This window comes from Dasypus novemcinctus, chromosome 4 (genome assembly GCF_030445035.2).
Source record: "Dasypus novemcinctus isolate mDasNov1 chromosome 4, mDasNov1.1.hap2, whole genome shotgun sequence".
Lineage (NCBI taxonomy): Eukaryota > Metazoa > Chordata > Mammalia > Cingulata > Dasypodidae > Dasypus > Dasypus novemcinctus.
The window spans coordinates 138884018-138907804 of record NC_080676.1 but is presented as its reverse complement, the minus strand read 5'-3'; the positions used below and the strand labels follow the sequence as shown (position 1 = coordinate 138907804).

Here is a 23787-nt window from a genome sequence, read left to right as displayed (position 1 = left end):
AATGTTTTCTTTTAGTTTATTCAACAGAATATTTAAGCAAAAGTAATACTTTCAATAAAAATGGAAAAACAATAATAATGGCATAAAATACTTTGCACAATTTATCTTATATGAGCTTTAAAACAATGCTGAGAAGCAGGCAAAATACCTATGTATTCTAAAAATTAGTCATTCCTCAAAGTGTTCACTTTGGGGATGAAAAGACAGCAAGTCAACAAACAGTACACTAAGAGGTTATAATTATTGTAATGTAAGAGGGAAAGAGAAATAAAGGTAGGAAGAGTGAGAAAGTAAGTGTTTTAAGATTGAAGCACCTAGAGAGGTATTTCATGAATGAATGAAGGTGTGCCTAAATGTTGGAGGGCATGGATTGGAGGGGTCAGTTAAATTTTTATTAAAGAGAGCCTGCTTAGATAGGTGGGTTGATTTGGAGTCCCCCCTGGGAATTAAGAGAAGGAAAGAAATGGAGAGGGAATGCAAAACTTTCTGGAAAGAACATTACCAAACTCTAATTCAAAATGCTGATACAAAAAGAATTGCAGCAATTAGGAGAAGAGTTGTAAAGGTGACAGGCAGGCAAAGGGACTTGTGGAGGAAAGTTTGGAGGTGAAGAGTACTGGTATTGGGGATTTTAAGCAAAGTAGAGATAGTCCCATATTTAAATTTTTGTAAAGTCACTTTACCATCATTTTCAAAGATGGATTAGAGGGTATGTACAGGTAGGACTATGAAAATCAAGATTCACTTGTAGGGGTTTTGACAAAAGAATAATGAGGGATTGAAAAAGAAAATAAAATTATGAACGGAAAAAATGGAACATATTTGACAAATTTTATGAGAACAAACAAAATAATTAGTTAAAATTTAGGGTAATATAATTTACTGTGGCCAGCTTGACTGTTCTTACAAGTATACAGAATAGGCAGAATTATGCAGATTTTATAATGGCATTTGTTCAGTGATGTTTTCAAAGTTCTCTCTCAATTTTCATAATTTATTCAACATTAAGAAATAAGTCTTTTTACATTTATCTTAACTTCAAGTAACTTCAATTGATGGCATCATATGACTAAGCAAGAGAGTTATAAGAACAATGCTATCATAGTTTTTTCCTGCAATCATTGTTCTAATGGATTAATTTAGTGGTTCCATTTTCTCGCACTTAGGGCTTATATAGTTTGTGGGATAAAGGTAATATTAATGCCTCATCAAAATAATAGAATATTGGGCACATTGCAAAGACATTTTTCTATTATTTTACAGATTAAAACCTAAACGTACAGACCAATTAATCACTCTGAATAAATTAGACACCTTTATTATGATTGGGATAATTTCTTGACAGAAATTTTTACTGTATGGTTTTCTTTTGGCCTTTCTCAAAAGAGAAATTATTTTTATTATAATGAGTTGCTACCATCTTCAGAAACCACTTCAAAAAGCCATAATTCTTTTCCCAAAAGTGTGAACATCTTTCCCAGCACTTTAAAATCCCTTTTAAATTTATAAGTAAAGAGAATGGCAAGAGAACAAAACAGAGTTGATTACTTACGAACTGGTAATGTTTGGAAGATTTCTATTTTACTGTAGTCTCCTTGCCCTTTTCCATTAACGGCTGCAACTCTGATTTCATAAGTTGTATTTGGTTCCAGGTTGCTCAAAACAACCATTGCTACACGAAGAAGAAGAGGAAGAAAACAATATATACATATGTTTAATGCGTTTTAATGAGGCAAACAAGTCAACATGTATTACAATTGTTGAGTGAATAATTTTCATTGTAAAACTACAGCTCAATTTTAGCATTCCAGCACCAACTTTCAAAGAAGACAATTATTAGTTTATTTTATGATACTTATACTCAAAAAGCAGAAAGTAATTTTTTTCATCATTTATTACCCAAGAAATAGCAATCTAAATAAGACACATATCCACAAGTAGTTTCAGTCCACTCTATGTGTATAATTTCTTTAGAATTTAGCAGGGTAATGGAGTTCAATATATAGAAAACTGGCCTACAGTATGAGGTGTGTCAGTCATGTGAAAGATGTATTACAAGTTGAGTAGGCAGCAAATATAGATCATTTATTATATAACCACAAATCAAAATGAAGTATTTTTTATACTAGTTTGAATGTTGTCATCCTTTTTCTTTTCTCTAAGAATTTCATCTCAACTATATATCACACCTGACCCGGATTCAACATGATTCAAATGATGAGAAAGCATCTGGAAAAGTAGAGGGAAGTAAAAGTTATTGGAAACATCTCCCATGACATGCCAACCTCTGTAATTTGCCAGAAAACTTTGTATACAATTGCAGATTTCAAAATAGTATATCCTCTGTCAGGGCTAACAAATTCTCTTAGGTACCTCTATTCTTACTGCTTTTGCTAAACAAAGCAAAAACCTTACCAGTGGAAGTGACAATGCTTTTGACAAGTGATTAAAAGAAAATTATATTGGATTTCATAGCAAACCAAACTGAAAGGTTAATTCTTAATAGAAGTAGATAAATCAATCCTAAAATAAAATATTAAATTAGAGAAAAACAGGATCACATATACAGGGTTACTATAAGAACCATTTAAGAACCATTATAAGAACCATTTCTAAAGATGGCATTCATTCAATAATATTCCAATACATTATTAAAATATTTCAGAAAGTTAACTGCATTTTATATAAACTCAATAGATAATTTTTTCCTATACAGAATGAATATACTTAATTTGTTTTGGTACCTACTTTTGTTCCATTATTCCCCCAATATGCAATATCATGGCATTTGTTTATTTTTTAATTGTCATTATTCATTGTCATTGAATTACATATTAAATTGAAGAAAAGAGAAAAATTTACTGAATATACTGTAGAGCTCTTTGTTTTGGTCTAAAATGCAGCTTTAAAATAGATAAAATAGTTGACCCCAGATCAATATTAGTGGCAAAGAAAGAGACCAAAAGCAATCATATGATGTATGTGACACTGCAGCCTTAATTTTCAGAGTTAGTTAATGAATGAAATGTTAATTTTAATTATGTAATCTCTCACTTGTAACTTATAGCAATGTAGCTGTGCATTTGCTATTACTTATTACTGAAAAACTGTTTACAGTCACAAGGTAAATTCCTGTTTTCCTTTTCCTTATCTTCACATAGTAAGTTCCTGTTTTCCACTCCTTTCTCTTTTTCTGAACCTAGAATTTACAAACAGAATAGGGACAAATAACCATGGTCACTGCTTTATTAACTTTAAAAAAACCAGCTAGAGACAAATATCTGAAAGTTATTTCTTTGATTCTAAATGATTAATTTTTATAATTGTGTAATCTTTAACTCATAACTAGCCCTTATTTGTTTTCCTTTATTTTACCATGCATTTGTGTTTGCCAATCCTTAACAGTGTCTGTTGACCCACTTTGTTTAACTTGTAATTTAGGTTATATAACATTATGTATTACCCCCACTCAAATTTTTAGTTAAGCCCTATCTTATGTGAATTGAACTATTTGCAACTTTATGTATGACCGAACTAGAAGACAATTCCTAATGGATATAATTACGAATTTACAGATGTACTACCCAGCTTGGAATCTGTAATATGAATAATATCCCAGCCAGTCTCTAGGGACTGTGCCTACATACTTCTGATTAAAAAAAATTAATCACTAACCCTTCACATTTCAACATTGTTCCCCACCTCTCTTTTCCTGAAATAATAAAAACCTTAGTCTTTGTTGGGGGTGGCAGATTTGAGACTTTGTCAGTCTTCTAACCACTGCCAGCTTAATAAACTCTATCTCTTGTATGATCAAAATTCGATGTAATTTCCAATTCTCTGCGCTGGGTAAAGGAACCCGGTGAATTCACATAGGTCCCCTTCAGCAAAAACACATTGTCAAAATATCACCCTGACTTTATTTAATCCCACTCAGATGTTTTAAGAGCAGCAGAAAAGATAAATTACTAACTGAAATATTTCTACTTTGCAAGATAACTGAGGTTGCTTTTGAAAGTTCACTACCTTGTCAAAGCCTCAGCTTAAAACACATGGTGTCAGAACTAAGGGAGACCAACAGGGAAATCACCAACTGGCAGGATTAGAAGCTGCAAGGATAAATGGGAAAACCAAGGCTTAAGTACAATAATTTTGGATAGGCTAACAACCTGAGAGCTTTTCTTCAGGAACCTGAAAACCAGCTGCTGACCCGGAGTCTATGAATACATTATGTCAGTTGCAGAAAAAGAATTTAGTTACAATGAAGGGAAGATGAGTGCACATATGGAACTGGTCACACGGACTACAGAATAAAAGGAGGGAATCAAACCAAGAGTTTAGTATGCTAAGAAGATAGAATTTTACTGTCCCTAGGAAAGAAAACTCTGCTCATGGTCAGCATTACAGGGAATTCAAAAGTTAAAAATGACCATACTTTATCAATTTATGAAGTTAATAACAATATAATAAGCTTAAAACTAAAGTGAACTAGGCCTATACAAGTGTTTATTCTTCATGGCTTATAGCCAAAATGCTTAGGACCTGGGACAATCAATATGACATCATGAAGCAGTTTGGTGTTCAATTATTCTCTTCTTTACCTTAATGAAGCATTATATGACTTGATATAGCATGTGGACTTATGGGTGTCTTATGCAGGAAAAATCTGACTGCAATAGCCTTTGTAATAAGTTACTGTAGTGATTCATGTTTTAGACTCATGCAAGAAGTCATGTGGCTTTGGTTTGGTTATACCACTCACTAGTATGCAACCATGTTTTGTTGCACAATTGGTCTTTCAATTTCTAAATTAACTCAATTATATTAAATACCATACAAACAAAAGTAAAAAGTAAATTGAAGGCAGGGATAGCTAAAATGATTTGTCATCTGTGAAATAATCAATATATTTAATCAATTATCTCTGCAAATTGGGATAGTATCTCCAGGACATTAGATAATGCAAAATAATGGATAATCCAAAAGTTACTCAACTTTGACTCTTTGGGGGCAATACTCTGTCACCTAAAGATATTTACTTACAAACATTAATTCAAATTTGTACAGATAATCTCATATAAATATGACACATAGGAATATGAGAGATTACTACAAATGCTCATATCACTGCTGACAACCTTGGTATGTGATATGCCCTTCCATATTTCTGTGATGTGAAGCTGCAGCTGCAAATATTACTTGAAGTAACTCAACCATGAAAGTGAGTGCAATTAGTAATGCTTATATCCAATTGCTTATCTTATACAGTTCGACAAGAAAAACTATGGAATTTAAAGCATGTCACTTTAATTAAGAGATACATGAAAATATAATACTTCACAAATTAGAGTTGAGTAGATCGTACTCAAATCTAGTCTTCTCATCTTCTTACATTAAATACTTGGAGAGCTACAGAGCTATAGAGCTCTCCAAGTATTTAAACATATTAATATACAGTCACAAAAAAGCAATTCTACATTTTACTTGAATTAGCTAAGTATTTCAGTCAAAAACTTCTCTGGTCCAGATTGTCAGCAAGTTCTCTTCCTCTAACATTCCAAAGGCTTCTCAGGAGCTCTGAGTGTTGCTCCATCTCTGTCAAGTAGAAACCTATTTCTTTAAGTTACATTGAGGTTAATTCAGAATTGATTTTCCTCATAATTCCCACATTTTTCATTTTTCTCAGCATTAAGATGCTCAGGCAAGAACCAGATATAAAAGGCATCCAAATTGGTAGAGAAGACATCAGAGCAGATTGTGGAGGAGAAGAACAATGAGGGAGGGGAGGGTAAAATGCTGGCTAAACGGTTACTACAGTTGATTAGGGGAGGCTTTACAGATGACGTTCAATATTACAGGGGAGAAGCATTAAAGCAAACCTACTGATACAAGTTTCACAAAGTTTCTATACAAGAAGTCAGTCTGTTTTTGAGTTCTGACTGCAAAAGGTTTTGTTCAATAACCCTTTATTATGAAACTTATTAACAATGCGTGCACATGAAGATTAGTGAGTAGAATCGAAAGAACTCTGTAAATTGGGACAAAATTAATGAGACGGAAAAGGAAAGTTTCCGGGGAGGCAAAGCCTGGGACCGTAATTTGATTTGCTTTTAGGAAATGAGAGGATATATACATTAAATCATGTATAATTTACTGGCATATTACCAAACACAGGGTTTCTGAACACCCAAGGTGAAGGCTGAAAGCCGACCAGTACTTGAAAAACGAAACTGTGTACTCTGTCATAGAGTTTTACCTCAAATTATGGGTAGTTATGGGAAGATTTTCTTTCCCTAAATGTTTCCATACAATAGAACAATAACACCACAAACTGTGATGTAGGATGGTTTCTTTCCCTATAATTTAATAGAAATTCAAACTCAAAAATTAGGTGCAAGTAGATCTAGAATACAAATTAGCAATAGTTCTTTAAGGACAAATGGCAAGAACCAAGGTGTTTTATAGCTATATTCAGTCAGCATGATTTGGAAATCATAATGAAATTCTGAAATTAATAAACAATCGCGAATTTTTTCTTCAACAAGGCAACTGTGATCAATCATAAAAATCTGGTTACTTCATTAATTTAATATTTGTGTTTGATTTAAATATAATTCAATTATATAAATGACCTTTAGATTCGAGGCTGTAAGAGCAAAGGTTCAGTAAAACATCAAGGTGCACTACCGCAATGGTATTTAAACAGGAAAATGACAGGAAAATATGAATGTTTTCACTTTTTTTTACAAGTGTGGAATTAATACTAGACAGAAAAATTTGTAATTGAATTTCCTTTTAAGAAGGTGTATTATTCAGCCAAAGGGGTGTGAGGCAAAATACCAGAAATCTGTTGGCGTTTATAAAGGCTATTTATTTGTGATAGAGGCTTACAGTTACCAAGCCATAAAGCATTAAGTTACTTCCCTCACCAAAGTCTATTACCACGTGTCAAAGCAAGATGTCTGCCTATGTCTGACAAGGGTTCAGGCTTCCTGGGTTCCTCTCTTCTCAGGGCTTGTTTCTCTTTGGGCTTAGCTGCTCTGGTTTCTCCACAAGGTTAGCTGTGGACTATCAGGCAAATGGCTCATATTTTTTCCCAAGGCCTCTGCCTGTGTTTAAGGAGACTTCTTCCTCACTTATCTGCTTCTCTGTGTGTTAATGTCCCAGGCTCCAGGATTAAAACTCCAACTAACTCTTCTGCCATGTCATTTTCTCTGTGAATCCTACTGATGCAGCCTAATCAAAGCCTTAATCATTATTTAATCAAGTAAAAGTGAAACCTCTGAATCCAGTATAATCTAATATACCCAGAGGGACAGACCAGTTTACAAACATAATCCAATATTTATTTTTGGAATTCATAAACAATATCAAACTGCAACAGAGGCTAATTAGTCATTATTAAAGAAAAGCTGAACAAAATAATGCTTTGTTCAGGAAATGTATTGTAAATCTTTTCCCTTTTGCTGTCAAGAGAAGCAGAGATTGCAAACTATTTATGTCTCCTGAAGCAAAATAAATTTACCATATTACCTAATTTGCCAACTAATTAGACTGAGAAACGTTCTAAAGTGAAATTAAATTTAACTGTGCCTCTTCAGTATCTTTAACCCAGTATCCTTCAGTAGGTTTGCCATTTGATGTAAATAGATAAGGATTTCCTCATGCAAAATGCTGTATCACCCACCCACAATGAATGTTCTTGTTAAGAAGTGTGAAACATGTCAGATAGCTAGGAGAAATCATAGAGCTTGGTGAGGGTAGAAGAACTAAAAATTCAAGATTACAGTTGTTCATCTACTCAGGTAGATATGAAAATACAATCAAATCTCTGAAGTTTCTCATATAAAACTCAGTATTTGCTCTTTAAACACTTAACACAAGTGAAAAAAGCTTTTCTTTTTATTGAGAAAATTCTGTTCACTTTCTGCAGGAGTTTGTAATGGCTTGAATAGAAGTAAAAATGATTTTTACTTTCTCTTAATAATGCAAAACTTTTAATATTTGGATTCCATTTAATTTTTACACATGTAAGGGTGACTTCATGGAAAATTCCATTATTAATAAAGTGTACTATAATTTTAAAAGTAATTTTAAGTATTAACCATTTTAGCTCAATTGTATTTTCATTTCCTGTTAAATTTTAAATTTTTATTTTTGTGCAGATTATATTATGTTTCAAGTTTACACTAGTCACATAAGAACACAATCTCACCTTTTTAAAAGTACTTTAGAAACTTTTATGAATCATAATACATAACCTGCATGGATATACACTTTGAAATAGATAGCCTTTTAACATAAATACTTTACAATAAGTTTAAACATATCAATATATACTTTGAAGAACAGGTGAAAGAAAAATGAAATAATTTAATGATTATGTGTTGTTTTTTGTGGGGCTTTTATTCAAAACAATATATTTCTTATACTATTTTCAGATCACAGTTCACAGTATGAATTTTTATTCATTTTCTTTTGTCATTTTTCATCATGAGTATATCATGTATTGAAATAAACAAATAATGAAACAAGGGTTTTACCTGATATGAGATTTTAAATAGGAAATACATGTTGACCCTTGAAATTGAGTGGCTTTCCCTTGACTTATACTCCCAATATAAAACCTTGATTTAAAAAATTAAATATTCAATTAAACATGCATTTGATTCATACACAATTTACTCATTTTTTTCCATGTGAAATATAAGATCACTTAGAATAAAAAAATTTTATTCATCCAAGAAGAGTTCACTTGATGCTTTTTTTTCAGGACCCATGGCATATAAAGTATTATAGAAATATAATTACCAAACTTTTCCTATTATGCTTTAAATCAACAGTTTTTTTAGAAAATACTTGTGAACTCTCTTGATGATTAAAAATAACCCACATATTATTTTTCACCTATAAAATTACTATTTCACCATGTTTTCATACCCACTAATATTCTTTGTCTTTTATAAGCTTTTTTGAGGGGAGAGGAGGTGTCTTTTAAACATTTGTAATTAAATGATCCCCTCCCTCCTCCTTACCTATAGACACCCCAAATCTCATGTTAGCTATATAATTTTCTAATAACTTTTTCTATTCCTCATTTCACTTTCAGTTCATGATCATGCCTCCCATTGGTATTCAACTTTTTTATTGTAAGGAACTTGTGAGCAGGACACATGCATATAAATTGTTTCCAGCCCTCACAAAGCCTAAATATTTTTGACACAAAGTAAGAATCCAATATTTTTTTAATTGTCATTTTTAAAATATATCAAATTGAACATCAATTCTAAAGAATAAGACCCAAAAGGACTCCTGGTACCCATACTGCAGTCATTTATCACATATTGACTCTACTCTTTTATTGCTGAACATTTACAGCTTAACTTCTCCAAGTAAAACTTTCGGTTTATAGGGATAAATGCAGTATTCACATCCCATTTGATGGCACTTTATTTAAATCTGAGGCTAACACAGATTAGTTCCACTGTCCATTTCATAGTTAAGGAAGCAGAAGCTCAAAAAGATCAACCAGCCAGGGACACTGTTTGTTTTATTACACAATTTGGTATTAAGTTAAAGCTTTGTGTCACCGCACAAACCTGTGCTGGCTTATAAAACCAAAGCACAAAAAACGGACTCTAAAAAATCGTCATCAACTGGAATATATGGGGAATTTAGTTTCTATTCTCAAGAACATTATTTTACATAAAAATGATAAAATAATACTATATTTGGTTTTAAAATTTAATTCAAGCTATTAAAGGACATGACCCTTTTCTCATAATATATTGCTTAATTATGCATTTCTTATTACTTATTAGACAATATAAATCCATGCTGATATTTTTCAAGAAATCCCAGAACTCTAAGATGGTAAAATTCAGTGTTTGTCGTATATAGTCCATGGGAACACAGTTAAATCATAGTTAAAATGCACTGATGAGAGAGTCAGCGCTAAGACAGATCAAACTATCCAGTTACTAATGATTCTGATTCTTAGGCCTCCAATTGTCAAAGATGGACACCTATCACCCACTTTCTCCTGTTATAAAAATGGGCCAAACTATTTGGTCATTTTTTAATGTATTAATTCAGTTCACTTCACATATCCTTTTCAAGATTACCAACCCCATTTCCAAATAGTGAGGAATAAACTGGCCGTGCTCTTTTACTAATGTTCTCTTCTGTTATGGCCTGAATTATATCTCCAGGAAGATCATTCAAGTCCTAGACCCCAAACGTGAATGTGAGCCTACTTGGAAATAAGGATTTAGGAGATTGCATTAGTCAGCCTTACGGGTGTTTAGGCAAAGTACCAGAAATCTATTGGCATTTATCACAGGTCTTGTTTTGGGGTCGATACAGTCATAAGACCATAAAGCGTAAGTTTTTTCCCTCACCAAAGTCAGTTCCCATGTGTTAGAGCAAAATAGCTGCCAGTCCCTGTGAGGGTTCAGCCTTCCTTTTCTTCCTAAGTCTCAGTGGTCTCAGCTTCTTCTGTTCTCAGTTTTAGGTTAGCATAAGGCTTGTCTATCTCTCTAGGGCTTATTTCTTTCCAGGCTCAGTTTCTCTCATCTCTTCACAAGGTCAGCTATAGATTATCAGGCTCATTCTCTTCCTCGGGCTCTGCCATATCTAATGGAGCTGTTTCTCTTTCATCACATATCTCCTTCTCTGTGTTTTTACTTCCCAGGGCTCCAGCATCAAAACTCAAACACACTCCTCTGCCATGTCCTTTTCTCTGTGAGTCCCCATCCACCAAGAGGGTGACTGAATCAAAACACCAATCTTCATTTAATCAAGTAAAAGTGAAACCTCTGATTCTAATACAATCTAATACCCCCAGAGGAAAAGACCAGTTTACAAACATAATCCAATATCTAATTCTGGAATTCATAAACAATATCAAAATGTTAGAATGTTATTAGCTGAGGCCACACTAGATTAGGATGAGCCCTCATCCAATAAACTAGGGTCCTTATAAGGAGAAGAAATCCAGACACTGTATTAGGAGGAAGAGAGGAGATGGCCATGTGACAGAGATGGAGATTCAGTAAGGCCACACTCAAAAGAATAATATGGAACATTGGAATCTACTGTCAGCTTCCCACAGACTTCTGAGGAAGCATGGCCTTGCTGACAGCTTAATTTTATACTTCTATCCTTTAGAACTTTTTAAAACAGCCAGTTTAGGGTGCACTGTTACAGCAGCCCTAGGAAACTAAAACATACCTTATTCAAGAAACAAAATCATTCAAAGAGCCCATAGGTAAAGTTAGAATGTGAGCAAGCTTGAAGATCAAAGCATCAAATGCAACACTGGGCAGCTGGGCAGAGTTTTTTGTTTTTTTTTTTTTTTTAATGTTAAAAAAATCTTTTCTTTCTCTAGTTTCAAGGAACATGTGATACTTTTTCTTTGGAAAACTCATAATAGTAATTAAAAGTTATCCTAAATAGCTTGCACCTATAATTAACAAAATATCTCAATTAGTTCTAAACAACTACTGGTTATTTCTTTAAAGAAAGTACAGACATAAAAATGTCGACTTTCTCTAGATATTTAGTTAGGGACATTTATATACTTGTCTTCCTTGTTGTTCTGATTAATACTAATTTATTTTCATTTTTAATCTAACTTAAAGTAGATTCATGCCAAGATTTTCACATCTCTAAAAATTTGTAATAACCAGAGATCTGTTAATAATAATTTGTGCATTTTAATACTTTGTGTATACTACAGTATATATTATACTATTATTTTGAAAGGTTATACATTATTTTCAAGGAAATATTTTAAATTATTTTTAAAAATTTAAAGTATGAAACAAGTACTATGATGGCTAAATATCTATGTGCATAATTTATTTTCTTGTGAGCACCTCATACAAACTGCTGAATCTCACTTGAATAAATCTACTGGAATAGCATTTAAAAATAACTTTAAAAGATCTTCTGAATCTTGAATTTTAAAACTGAAAGAATAAATGCTTATACATTAAAGTTTCAATGGGAAACAAGAACTGTAGATGGAAAATATGAACATAATGAAATAATCCCAATCCAATATCTTTTGAATTGAGACATTCTGGCTGGATTGAGTCCTCAAAGAGAGAAAAATAAAATAAATTATTTTAAAAGATGAATAGGTTCCCTTTAATCACAGACTGCTTTAGCGGAAGCTTATTGTGGAATCTTGGGAAAGAAGTCATATTATCTACTTTGTTGTGCAAATTTATAATGTTAGAAGTAAAAAATACATAATCTTTTATGAGATTCATTTGTGCTTAGGAAAGCTTAATAAAATGCACAGGAGAATAAATTACTAATCCCAATTGCTATCTCTAGGACAATTTGTAATAATTTCCTCATGTATCTAGGGAATGAAAATGCATATTAGTTCATGAAAATGCAAATTGTGGTACTAACTGCCTGCTTAATGAAAAAGGCAAGTGCAACCTGTTTCTGCTATATAATTTCTTTTTATTTATTAAGAAATTTGAGCACTTGATATCTGCTACAAAAACTTAGAGAGCAGGTGTTTTCTCCACAAAGCCTTGAGATTGTTTAAACTGTTAGGTTTTAGATTATCGAGTAGGTGAACACTTACCGTGAAATCAGATCCACCTTTATAACAAATTCTTTGTAACTATTTTGAATATTTTAACCTAAGATCACAAGAGTTTAGGTTTAATGAAGAATTAAATGATACCTCAAAGTCACCATAATGAATAATAAAAGCAAATGGAGTGAATAGTTGATGAAATGTGAGACTCAAAATGCCAAGTGAATTAGTTAAGCCAAAGTGGCAGAATATTGGAGAAAATAAAATCACATTGGGTATATATGCACATATAAATAGTTTAACATGAAAATAGAGACAGGATTTTTTTGTTGTTGTTGTTCTTATTCTCTTGAATGGTTCATGGCACACTGTCATCGTTAATTGTTTAATGAATGAAAAAAATTAAAGTCATTCTATAATTTTGTGATTAACAAGGCAAAAGTATGGCCTCTGTGTGGGTGTTTGTGGGTGTGTATTTTGAAAAGGGAAGTTAGCTGCATTTTCATGTTATCAGATAACTAAATTTTCATGAGATATTGGCAGGGATCCCAAGCATGTCAAGTCATAACACCTTTAAATATCCTTTAGCATTTCAAAAAGAACATCCCATAAGATGCTGAATTAAGTAGTAAATTATCATTGTAGACCCCTATTATCACAAGAATAAAAACCACATACTCGCAAAAATACTGAACAGTAAACATCACTTTATATTCTTAAGATGAATTCCAGAAGGTATATAGAAGGGAATAACAAATGTAAATATTTTAAGAATCATTTGATCATATACTTTTATAGGTCTTGACAAGATTTGAAGTGGCCTATATCCATTATTGCAAGGTCATGCTAAACAATTCTAATGTCCTAAAAACGCCCTAACATTCCATCTAGCCTATTCTTCCTTCCCCCTCTTTTTGAAAACTGTGGTAATCGCTAAGTTTCAATTTTTGAAATATAAGAGTTACAATTACTTGCAATAATATGGAGGGCTTGACATATTGGTCTGTTTTCTTTCATTAGGCACTGCCTATGTTCTCGAGGGATTCTTGTCCCTTTAATTGAAAACATAGCAGGACTCCCCAGGATAGGATTTCAATATATTTTTTTAATTTTTTGTGTGTCTGCCCACTGATAGAGCACACTATGACAAGATGAACACTTAGATATTCCTAGAAGCATACCCCAAGTGCACCCTATTCTGTATACTGCCCCCATGTGCAACACCCTACACCAATAACCCTCCCTTTCCATATTTGCTAAAAAAACATTCCAACCACAGACCTGCAAATCCTCAGAATTCATTTGCTCCTTCCCTCAACCACCCCGCCCCCACCACAGTCCCATGGAATGAACAATGGACTAAAGTAGACTTATTATTATTCTACTATAGACTTATTATTATTCTAGCAACAGAAGAACTCTTAACATTGATGTAAAGGCAGTGGCCACGAGAGGTTCTGAGGAGAGAGAGAGGGAAGAATAAGTGTAATAAGGGGGCATTTTCAGGACATTGGATTTGTCATGCATGACATTGCAGTGATGGATACAGGCCATTGTATATTTTTTCATAACTTACAAAATTATGCAGGATAAAGTGTAAACTGTAATGTAAACTGTAGTCCATGGTTAGTAGCAATGCTTCAATAGGGGTTCATCAATTTTAATAAATGTACCATATTAATGAAAGATGTTATTAACATGGGAAAGTGTGGGAGGGGGAGGGAGTACAACATATGGAAATCCCTTATATTTTGCAATTAACCTTTATATAATCAAAAGATTCTTTAAAAATAAAATAAAAAGTTTAATTAAAAAAAGAATCAGTGAAAATGGGATTTCAAAAAATAACACAGAAGCATTCATTTAGACTAGAAAAAAGTAAGCAACATTTATATAAAGAGATTCAATATACTAACAGTTATCAATCTTTACTAAACCCATCACATAAGGAAATTATCTTACTTTTTAATAGGACCAGAAATTTGAGTTTCATGCAATAAAGGAAATTTTGAGACGTCTCTTCCCTATTCATGAGAATACCTCTTAATAATGCTATCATTTGAAAACAACCCCAAATGTACTGCTTTGTAAAGGTAATTTATGAGATCCCCAATGGCTTCCATACAAATTTTAATAAAATGCAATGTCCTCCCCATGGGATTTGGGCCTCAGCTATTCTCTAGCCTTACTCCCTTTCATTCTGATCATGCCATTACAGCTGGGCTGGCTTTCTTCCTGACCTCTACTGGTCATGTTCCCCAAGATGTTTGTGTGATTATCCCTCACTTCTTTCAAGGTTCTGCTCAAATGTCATCTCCTCAGATTCCCACTTGACCATTCTTTCTAAATTTGCTCCCCACTCCCATCCTTATTCACACTTATCAGCTTGCTCTGCTTTAGCTTTCTCCATATTTCTTCATATAACAGTACTTGCTTATTAATATATAAATTTCTATTTCTCTCACTAGAACGTAAATTTCAAGAAGACAAAGATTTTACTGCTACCATATCTCTAGCACTTAAAAAATCTACCAAACATATAGTAAATATTCACTAATTATTTGTTAAATTAAATGAATGAGCACATATCGTTATTTCAATGAAGATGATCAAATATACTGTCATTTGTGCTAGAAGATGTATATATACATACATATACTTGTTGACTTCACATCTACAAATTATAAAAGAAAAAAAGGTGAGTGCATTAGTTTGCCAGAACTTTTGTAAAAAAATAACACAAACTAGCTGGTTTAAGATTGTAGACATTGATTGTCTCTTAGTTCTGGAGGCTGGATTCTGAAATCAAGGGCCATGCTCCTTGGGAATTTTTTAGGGAAGAATCAATTCCATATTTTTCTCCTGGCTTCTCGAGGTGGCTGAGAGTCTGGCATTCCTTGGGATGTAACATAAATCTGCCTTTGTTGTTATATGGCCATCTTCTCTGTCAAGTGTCTGTCTGCATCTCTTCTCCCCTTTATGCAAGGACACCAGTTATATTGAATTAAGGACCCATCCTACTCCAGCACAACCTCATTGTAACTTGCCATCTAATCCCAGACAACATTCTAAAGTACTGGGCATTAGACCTGAACATAAACATATCTTTTTTGGAGGGCACAATTAAACTTGTAACAAAGATCATTGACTAAAACTATTTATATACATAGACTACCAAGGAACAAAGAAACCAGAATAAATATATGTAGGATTAAGTGAGATTCCCTGGTCAAAGCAGAGTTAGATAAGGAAAGGAGGGGCTGAGTGTTTATGAGTAAACAGTATACCTTGGACAGAAAGTCACATATCTCAAGCCTCAAATCCAAATTTCTGGATGTGACTTCTTGGGCCACAACATACTCATTGTGAGGGTGAAGGCATCGTAGGCTTTCCAAGTTGAAGGACATGGAGCACACTCATTTATCTGATATGAGATATACCATAACTGTTCATTGTCATGTGCATGTCATATTACACAGGTGTGGCCGACAACTACAGGAAAGCTTCTTCTTGAGCTGTATGGCATTAGCAGCAGCAGTAGCAGGTGTCATAAAGTGGCTTCATGCTGCTCTTTGGTGTAAATGATGAAGGAAAGAAGTATACATTATGTGACAGTTTGAATTTGGTCAATTTAAAAATATGATTGTTTTCCATCTAAGCCATTCCTGTGGGTATGAGACGTTTTGATTATATGAAATTTGATTAAGGGATCTTGAATAAATCACTTGATTAGATTGCTTTTGATTGGACTATTTCAATGAGGCATGATACAAGTCAGGTCTCTACCCTCTTTCTGGGTCTCATATAACCTGATAACACACAGAGAGACATAGAGAAAAAGAAAGGTTTTATTTGAATATAAGCAAATCTAGCAATGAGGTGAACCCATTCATTCATCTTAAGTGATATATAAGATTCAAAGATCCACATTACAATGCAAAAAGGCTCTCAGACATGCAGTTTAAAAATGGGGACCTATAGTTTATTTTATAGTACAAGTTGAGGCGTTGGAAAAAATACTGATATATGCAAATTTAATTCTAGGGTTACAGAAGAGAGTAGGATATTTTTAATTAATAAATTGAATCCTCGCATAGACATTCAAATTTAGATTAAGACTTGAAGATTAGGAGGAGGAATAACACTAGCTGAGGCATGGTCATAAGAAAACAGAATGCACTTTTGCCACAAATAGTGGACTAGTCTGTTGAAAATGATGTTTATAGAGAGGAAAGATTTGAGATAAGATAAGAAAGAAAGGCTTATGTCCAGATGCCTAAGATATATTTAGATATGTGTTTATATATGAATATATTCACACATATATTTAAATAGTATAGATATAGTTAATACACTAAGGTCAATCATTTTAAAATTTGTTTATTTGACTATTTCATTTAATGAGAAAAATGGGGAATATCCTCCACTTTTTCCTTATGAACTCTTTTTTAAAGCAGTTTTACTAAGATATATTCACATACTATACAACCCATCCAAAGTATACAATTAATGGCTTTCAATATAATCACTGTGTCATACATTCATCACTACAAAAAATTTTAGAACAATTTCATTATACCAAAAAGAAAAACTCTACACCCCTTAGTTGTCACCTCAGTCCCTCCATCATTTCCCAACTCTATATAACCTCTAATCTAATTCCATTTTTATAAATTGATTTATATTTTATATAAATGTAGTCATACAATATGTAGTAATTTGTGTTCTATTCCTTTCACTTAGCATAATTTTTGCCTGATACTAACATCTTGTAACATTTATATACATTTGTTCAGTTTCAAAGAAAAACAGCCTTATATATATAAAATTACTCGTTCATACTTCACATGAGCTTTTTCTATATTATACAGTCTCAAGTAAATTTTTTAGCTTTCCTTCTAGTAATATACATGATCTTAGACTTTCCCTTTCAATCACTGTCAAACCACTGCTAGTTACAAACATTATGATGTGCTTTCACCTTTTCTATTCATTTGTAAAGATTAACAAACATCTTTTTCCAATTCTGTACATATTAACCCTCAGGTTTCCATTCTCTAACCTCATTCTACTTCCTGGTGATCTATATCCTAGTTATTAACTCCATGAATTTACTTAACATTTTTAATTCATAATAGCACACTCATACTATATTTATTCCTGGTATGCAAGGGTGGTTCTACATGAGAAAATCAGTTAGCATAATACCACATTAAAAAATTAAAGGAAAAAACACATTATCATCTCAATTGATGCAGAAAAAAAAGGTATTACACAAAATCCAGCACCTTGTCTTGATAAAAACACTTTGAACAATAGTAATGGAAGGAAAATTCCTCAATATGATAAAGGGCATATGTGAAAAATCCTCAGCCAACATTGTACTCAATGTGGAAAGGTTCAAGGTCTTCTCTCTAAGATCAGTATTGAGACAAGGATGCCTTTTGTCACCACTATTATTCAATACTTTTTTTTTTTTTTTTTAGGTACCAGGAGTCAGGGATTGAACCTGGGACCTTGTATTTGGGAAGGCAGTGCCCAACTGCCAAATGACATCAGCCCCCTGACCTGGTCCTCCTATTTGTTTTGCTTGTTGTATGCCCCTGTTTTTTTCAGGAGGCACTGGGAACCGAACGCAGGACCTCCATGTGTGAGGTGAGCACTCAACCACTTGAGCCACATCTAGTCCCTGTTATTCAATAGTTTACTAGAAGTTCTACTTAGAGTAATTAGACAAGGAAAAAGAAGGCATTCAAACAGGAAAATAGGAAGTAAAATTCTCACTATTCACAGATGACATGATCCTGAATTTAGAAAACTCTGAAGTGTCTATAACAAAGCTACTTGAGATAATACTTGAGTTCAGCAAATTGGCAGGATACATGATCGACACACAAATATCAATAAAATTTGTATTGGATTAGTATTGAACAATCTGAGATGGAAGTCAGGGAAAAAACCCATTTACAATAACAACAACAAATAAAACCCTCAAATACCTAAGATCAATTTAACTGAAGATATATAAGACCTATCTTTAGAAAACTACAAAGAAATGCTAAAAGAAATTAAAGAAGACCTAAACATATGGAAGGACATTCTAGGTTTATGGATTGGAAGACTAAATACCGTGATGATGCCAATCCTGCCCAAACTGATTTACAGATTCAATGAAATACCAGTCAAAATTCCAACAGCCCATATTACAGAAATAGAAAAGGCAACTATCTATTTATTTGGAGCAAAAGTGCACCCAAATAGCCAAAAGTACACTAAAAATGAAGAGCAATGTGGGAGAACTTTTACTACCTGACTTTGAAACATATTACAAAGTGACAATGGTCAAAACAGCATGGTATGGCATAAAGATGTACACTTTGATCAGTGGAATTAAAATTGAGACCATAAATAAACCCTCACTACTATGGCCAACTGTTTTTAGACAAACCTACCAAGTCCACATTACTGGGACAAAACTGTCTCTTCAGCAAATGGTGCTATGAGAACTGGATATCCATAACCAAAAGAATGATCTCTATAAGAATGAACTCAAAATGTATCAACAACTTAAATATAAAAGCCAGGACAATATGTTGAGTGAAGCAACACAGGCATTTAAGGACAAATACTACATGACCTCAGTGATATGAAATAAGCAAACCAAGCTGCCTCAGAGAGCTAGAGACTGGATGATAGGCTTACAGGAAATCGGGGGGTAGAAGAAGGATGTAAGCTGACATCTACATGGGTGAAATCTATGATAAGCTGGAGGTAAGTATGTGTACATGGAAGGGATAAAATGTGGGCATAGGGTAACCTTTGGGTGGGGCTTTGCGGGCATGAGGGGGCTAGGGATGGGAGGACGGGTAATACTGCCCAAGAAATTGGGGGGAGGGTGGGACAACATACGAACACAGAAGATTGTCAGGTGTTCGTTGAGAGTATAATGCTGAGAAAACCTTTTCAAAAATATAATAAGGAAAGTTACCTGTTTAAGATACTTAAAGGGGATAATCTGACACAGGACAGACTCTTAGGGAATATGTGAATGCTCATTTTGCCAGAGTGGGTTATATCATTGGGTAGAGACCCATATAATGAGAGTGAAGGTAGACCCACATCCTGGGGAGGACTGAGGCCATCAAATAGAGGGAACTGTATCTCTCAAGAGAAATGGTGGCTCCCAGGGCACTAGGTCAGATCAGCATGTCAAGCCCTCAATACTTGCAAGTATCTCTGAACATGGATCTTCAAGAAATGAAGATTGACTGTCACTGTGGGCCCTAAGGGGAGGGGGAAATAGGTATTGAATAGATGGAACCAATGTTAACTGTGCGGGCAATAGAAGTGTTTCACAAGAGTATGCAAGGATGGATATAAGACATGTAAAATTACACCAAAAATATATAGGGGCTGATAGGCTAAAATTTAAATCATAATGTAAAACATAAGATAACTAAAAATTTAGAAAATTGTATAGTCTAAAATATAAACCACAATGTAAATGCAAATGTTACCTTGTTTGAAAGCTATTGTCTCAATATCTGTACATCAGTTTCAGTAACTATGGTATGAATATGTTAAAAGATTATTGCTGTGGAAGGGAAAAGGTTTTATGTTGGATATGTGGGAGTACTGTATATTGTATAAATGAATTACTGTGATCTAAAACTCTTGTGAAGATAAGCTTAATAATTAGAAAAAAGAAAAAGATAGGATGTAAAATTTTTCCAAATTAATATTTATTCTATATCTAACCTTTAAGCTCATCACTATATTCCATTTTACTATTAAGGGAACCTGGCAATATATTGGGCTTCACTTTTCAGGAAGTTTTGGATCAAAGAGTGGTTCAACAAGGGCAGCGGAGGAATACTAGTGTGGGATGTTATTGACAGAGGACACATGGTTGGTAGGAAGCTCTACAGGGCATACATCCAGGGTACATAAAAATGTTTGGATATTTTCGTAGTGGAAATAATTAAAAACAACAACTGAGGGAGTGCTGAGATTCTAGCCAGGGAAGCTCTATCACAGTCCCTAAAGGAACAGCAACAATCCCCCAAGTGCAATGGCAAAGACCAAAAAAGAATGAAGGTCCAACAATGAGCCCCTGATACTAATGGTTATGCTTGTGAGCCTGTGCACTTGAAATAAGAACAAGGCCTAGAGCAGCAGTGTGCCTAAGAGTTACCTCCTGAGAGCCTCCATGTTGCTCAAATGTGGCCAGTCTTGAAGCCAAACTCAGCATGTAAATTTGTTGCCTTCCCCCCAGCGTGGGCCATGACTCCCGGGGATGAGCCTCCCTAGTGCCAAGGGATCACTACCAAGTACCAGCTGATGACATAACTAGAAAATGACCTTGAATAAAAGGTTCAACTCAGACCAGCAGAATATCTCTGTCTACATATAATAACAGGAGTTAAAAATGGTTTTTGACCTAAATCAAGGGGGAAATGGAAAGGTCAAATGAGTTTATATGGCTATGAGTCTCTAAAAAAGAGCCGGGAGGTTATCAGAGGGGTTGCCCTTATGCACACCTCAACAGAGTCCCAGAGACAGATAAAGTAGACACAACCCCGGGTATTGGTTCTGAGGGCTACAGAGACCCACAGGTTTTATGGTCATGGCAGATGGAGTTCACCACCATGTCAGTTGGCCCTTCTTTGGAGTTTGTGTTTCTGTGTGATGGAGCTGGACTCAGATGTGATCTCTTTTCACAAGCCTTTCCTGTTACTTTACCAGAATTGTAGTTGGTGCTGGGGTTTAAGATATACCCGGGGGATCTGAATCTCTGGACTGACCATATGATAGCCAGGCCCTGAGCCTCCACAAACTTCAGCTCCTACACTCTGGTTTATTGGACTTACCCCACTCAGCTAACATGGAGTTGAAGAATGTCAACCACCACACCATGGAGCCAAGAGTGCCTACAACTGAAAGCAGGAGGTTTGCATCCAGCATCCATGTGGAATCTAAGCTCCCTCTTGACATAGATGTGGAATGGACACAACCGATCCAAGGTCCACAGGATGGAGGAATAGAATATGGATTAGAGTGGACTTACTGATATTCTATTCATGAACTATTGTGGTTAGTAATAGAAGAAAATGTGGCATTGGTGTGGAAAAAGTGGCCATGGTGGCTGCTGAGTGTGGGGAATGGGAGGAAGAGATGAGATGTGGAGGCGTTTTCGGGACTTGGAGCTGTCCTGGGTGGTGCTGCAGGGACAATTATCAGACATTGTAGGTCCTCCCATGGCCCACTGGATGGAACATGGGAGAGTGTGGGCTATGATGTGGACGACTGACCATGAGGTGCAGTGATGCTTACAGATGTATTCACCAAATGCAATGAATGTGTCATGATGATGGAGGAGAATTTTGCAATGGGGGGAGTAGAGAGGTGTGGGGGGGGGGGTACATTGGGACCTCATATTTTTTTAATGTAATATTTTTAAAAATGAATTAAAATAAATAATTATATTAAAAAAAGAAAATGTAAGGGAACATCTACAAGATCTTGTGGTAGGTGGTAGTTTCTTGGATTTTACATTCAAAGCACAAACAACAAAAGAAAAAATATATAAATAGGACTTCCTCAAAATTCAATACTTTTGCATCTTATAGAAGTTTATCAGAAGGGTGAAAAGGCAGCCGTCTCAATTGGAGAAAATGTTTGGAAATCACATATCCGATAAGGGTTTAATATCCATGATAAACAAAGAGATGTTACAATTCAACAATAAAAAGACAAATGACCCAATCTAAAAATGGACAAAAAACTTGAACAGATATTTTCCCAAAGAAGAAATACAAATGGTGAAAAAAATGCATGGAAAAATGTTCAACATCACTAGCAATTAGGGAAATGCAAATCAAAGCTTCAATTAGTTGTATTTCATATATATTAAAATGGCCACTATTTAAAAAAGCAAAACAGTAAACTACAAGTGTTGGAGAGAATGTGGAGCAATAAGAATACTTAATCACTATTGGTGGGAATATAGAATGGTACAGCCACTGTGAAAGCAATTCCTAAGTTGAATAAAGACTGTGGGAGAGTGTGGGCTATGATGTGGACCATTGACCATGAGGTGCAGCGGTACTCAGAGATATTTTCACCAAATGCAATGAATGTCTCATGATGATTGAGGAGGTTGTTGTTATGGGGGGGAGGAGTGGGGTGACAGGGGTGGGGGGTATATGGGGACCTCATATTTTTTTAATGTAACATTAAAAAACATAAAGACAAAAAAAGACTGTGATCATTATTATTATAGTTATAAACCCAGATCTGAGAGCTATGACATGCATCAACATCTGCACACAGATGTTCATAGTGGCATTATTCACAAATGCCAAAAGATGGAAACAACCCAGGTGTCCATCAACTGATGAATGGATAAACAAACTGTAGTGTATACACGTGATGGAATTTTATGCAGCTGTAAGAAGAAATGAAGTTGTGAATTATACAACAACATGGATGAATCTGGAAGACATTACACTCAGTGAAGGAAGCCAAACACAAAAGGACAAATACTGTATGGTTCATGCACTCTTAAGGATGAACTTTCACACGATCTGCAATATTTATATCCTATTTTAGATATCTTTGTTATAAGCAACAATGGTTTTTGAAAAGGGCAGTATCAAAGCACTTCTTTTAGTGTTAAAGATGATCAGACATTGGCATACAGCAAAAGAAGGAACACTTGAGAAAGCAACAGTAAAAAGTGTAATAACACTGTCATCGTGTTTCCCATGTGAAGTAAATGGGTGAGGATCCAAGTGGTGGCAGTCTCTCAAACTGCTTCTGCTCATGTCAGTCAGCAGTGATCTTCACTTCTGATAGCATGGTTCTATTAAAAGAAGACCCTGAAAACTCCCAATGTATGTAAGCAACTGGAGCCATTTTAGTGTATGGAGAAAAAGCTATACATCCCTTTCGGAGAATATCTATATGACTGCAGTAGAGAAAGCAGGTCATATTTATAATACTAAACTTTAAAATAAAAAGTCAAATTATGTTTAATGTTTAGTTTGGGAACAATGTTTTCCATGATCAAAATCTTTAGACATAGGCAATGGTATTAGTCAGCCAAAGGAGGCCTGATACAAATAACAGAAATTGGTTGGTTTTTATAAAGGGTATTAATTTGGGGTCAGAACAATTCTGTATTAGTCAGCCAAAGGGGTGCTGATGCAAAATACCAGAAATTG

The 23787-nt window shown here is 34.3% G+C and overlaps 1 protein-coding gene across 2 annotated transcripts in view; it reads right to left on the bottom strand.

The window, feature by feature from the left end:
• The window catches only part of NCAM2 (neural cell adhesion molecule 2), a 589167-nt gene that overhangs the window by 67194 nt on the left and 498186 nt on the right, over positions 1-23787 (bottom strand). For both annotated transcript variants that reach the window (XM_058296115.1, XM_058296117.1), the window contains exon 13: positions 1553-1672. In XM_058296115.1, the coding sequence (XP_058152098.1) occupies positions 1553-1672 (120 nt within the window). The remainder of the gene's footprint in view (positions 1-1552; positions 1673-23787) is intronic.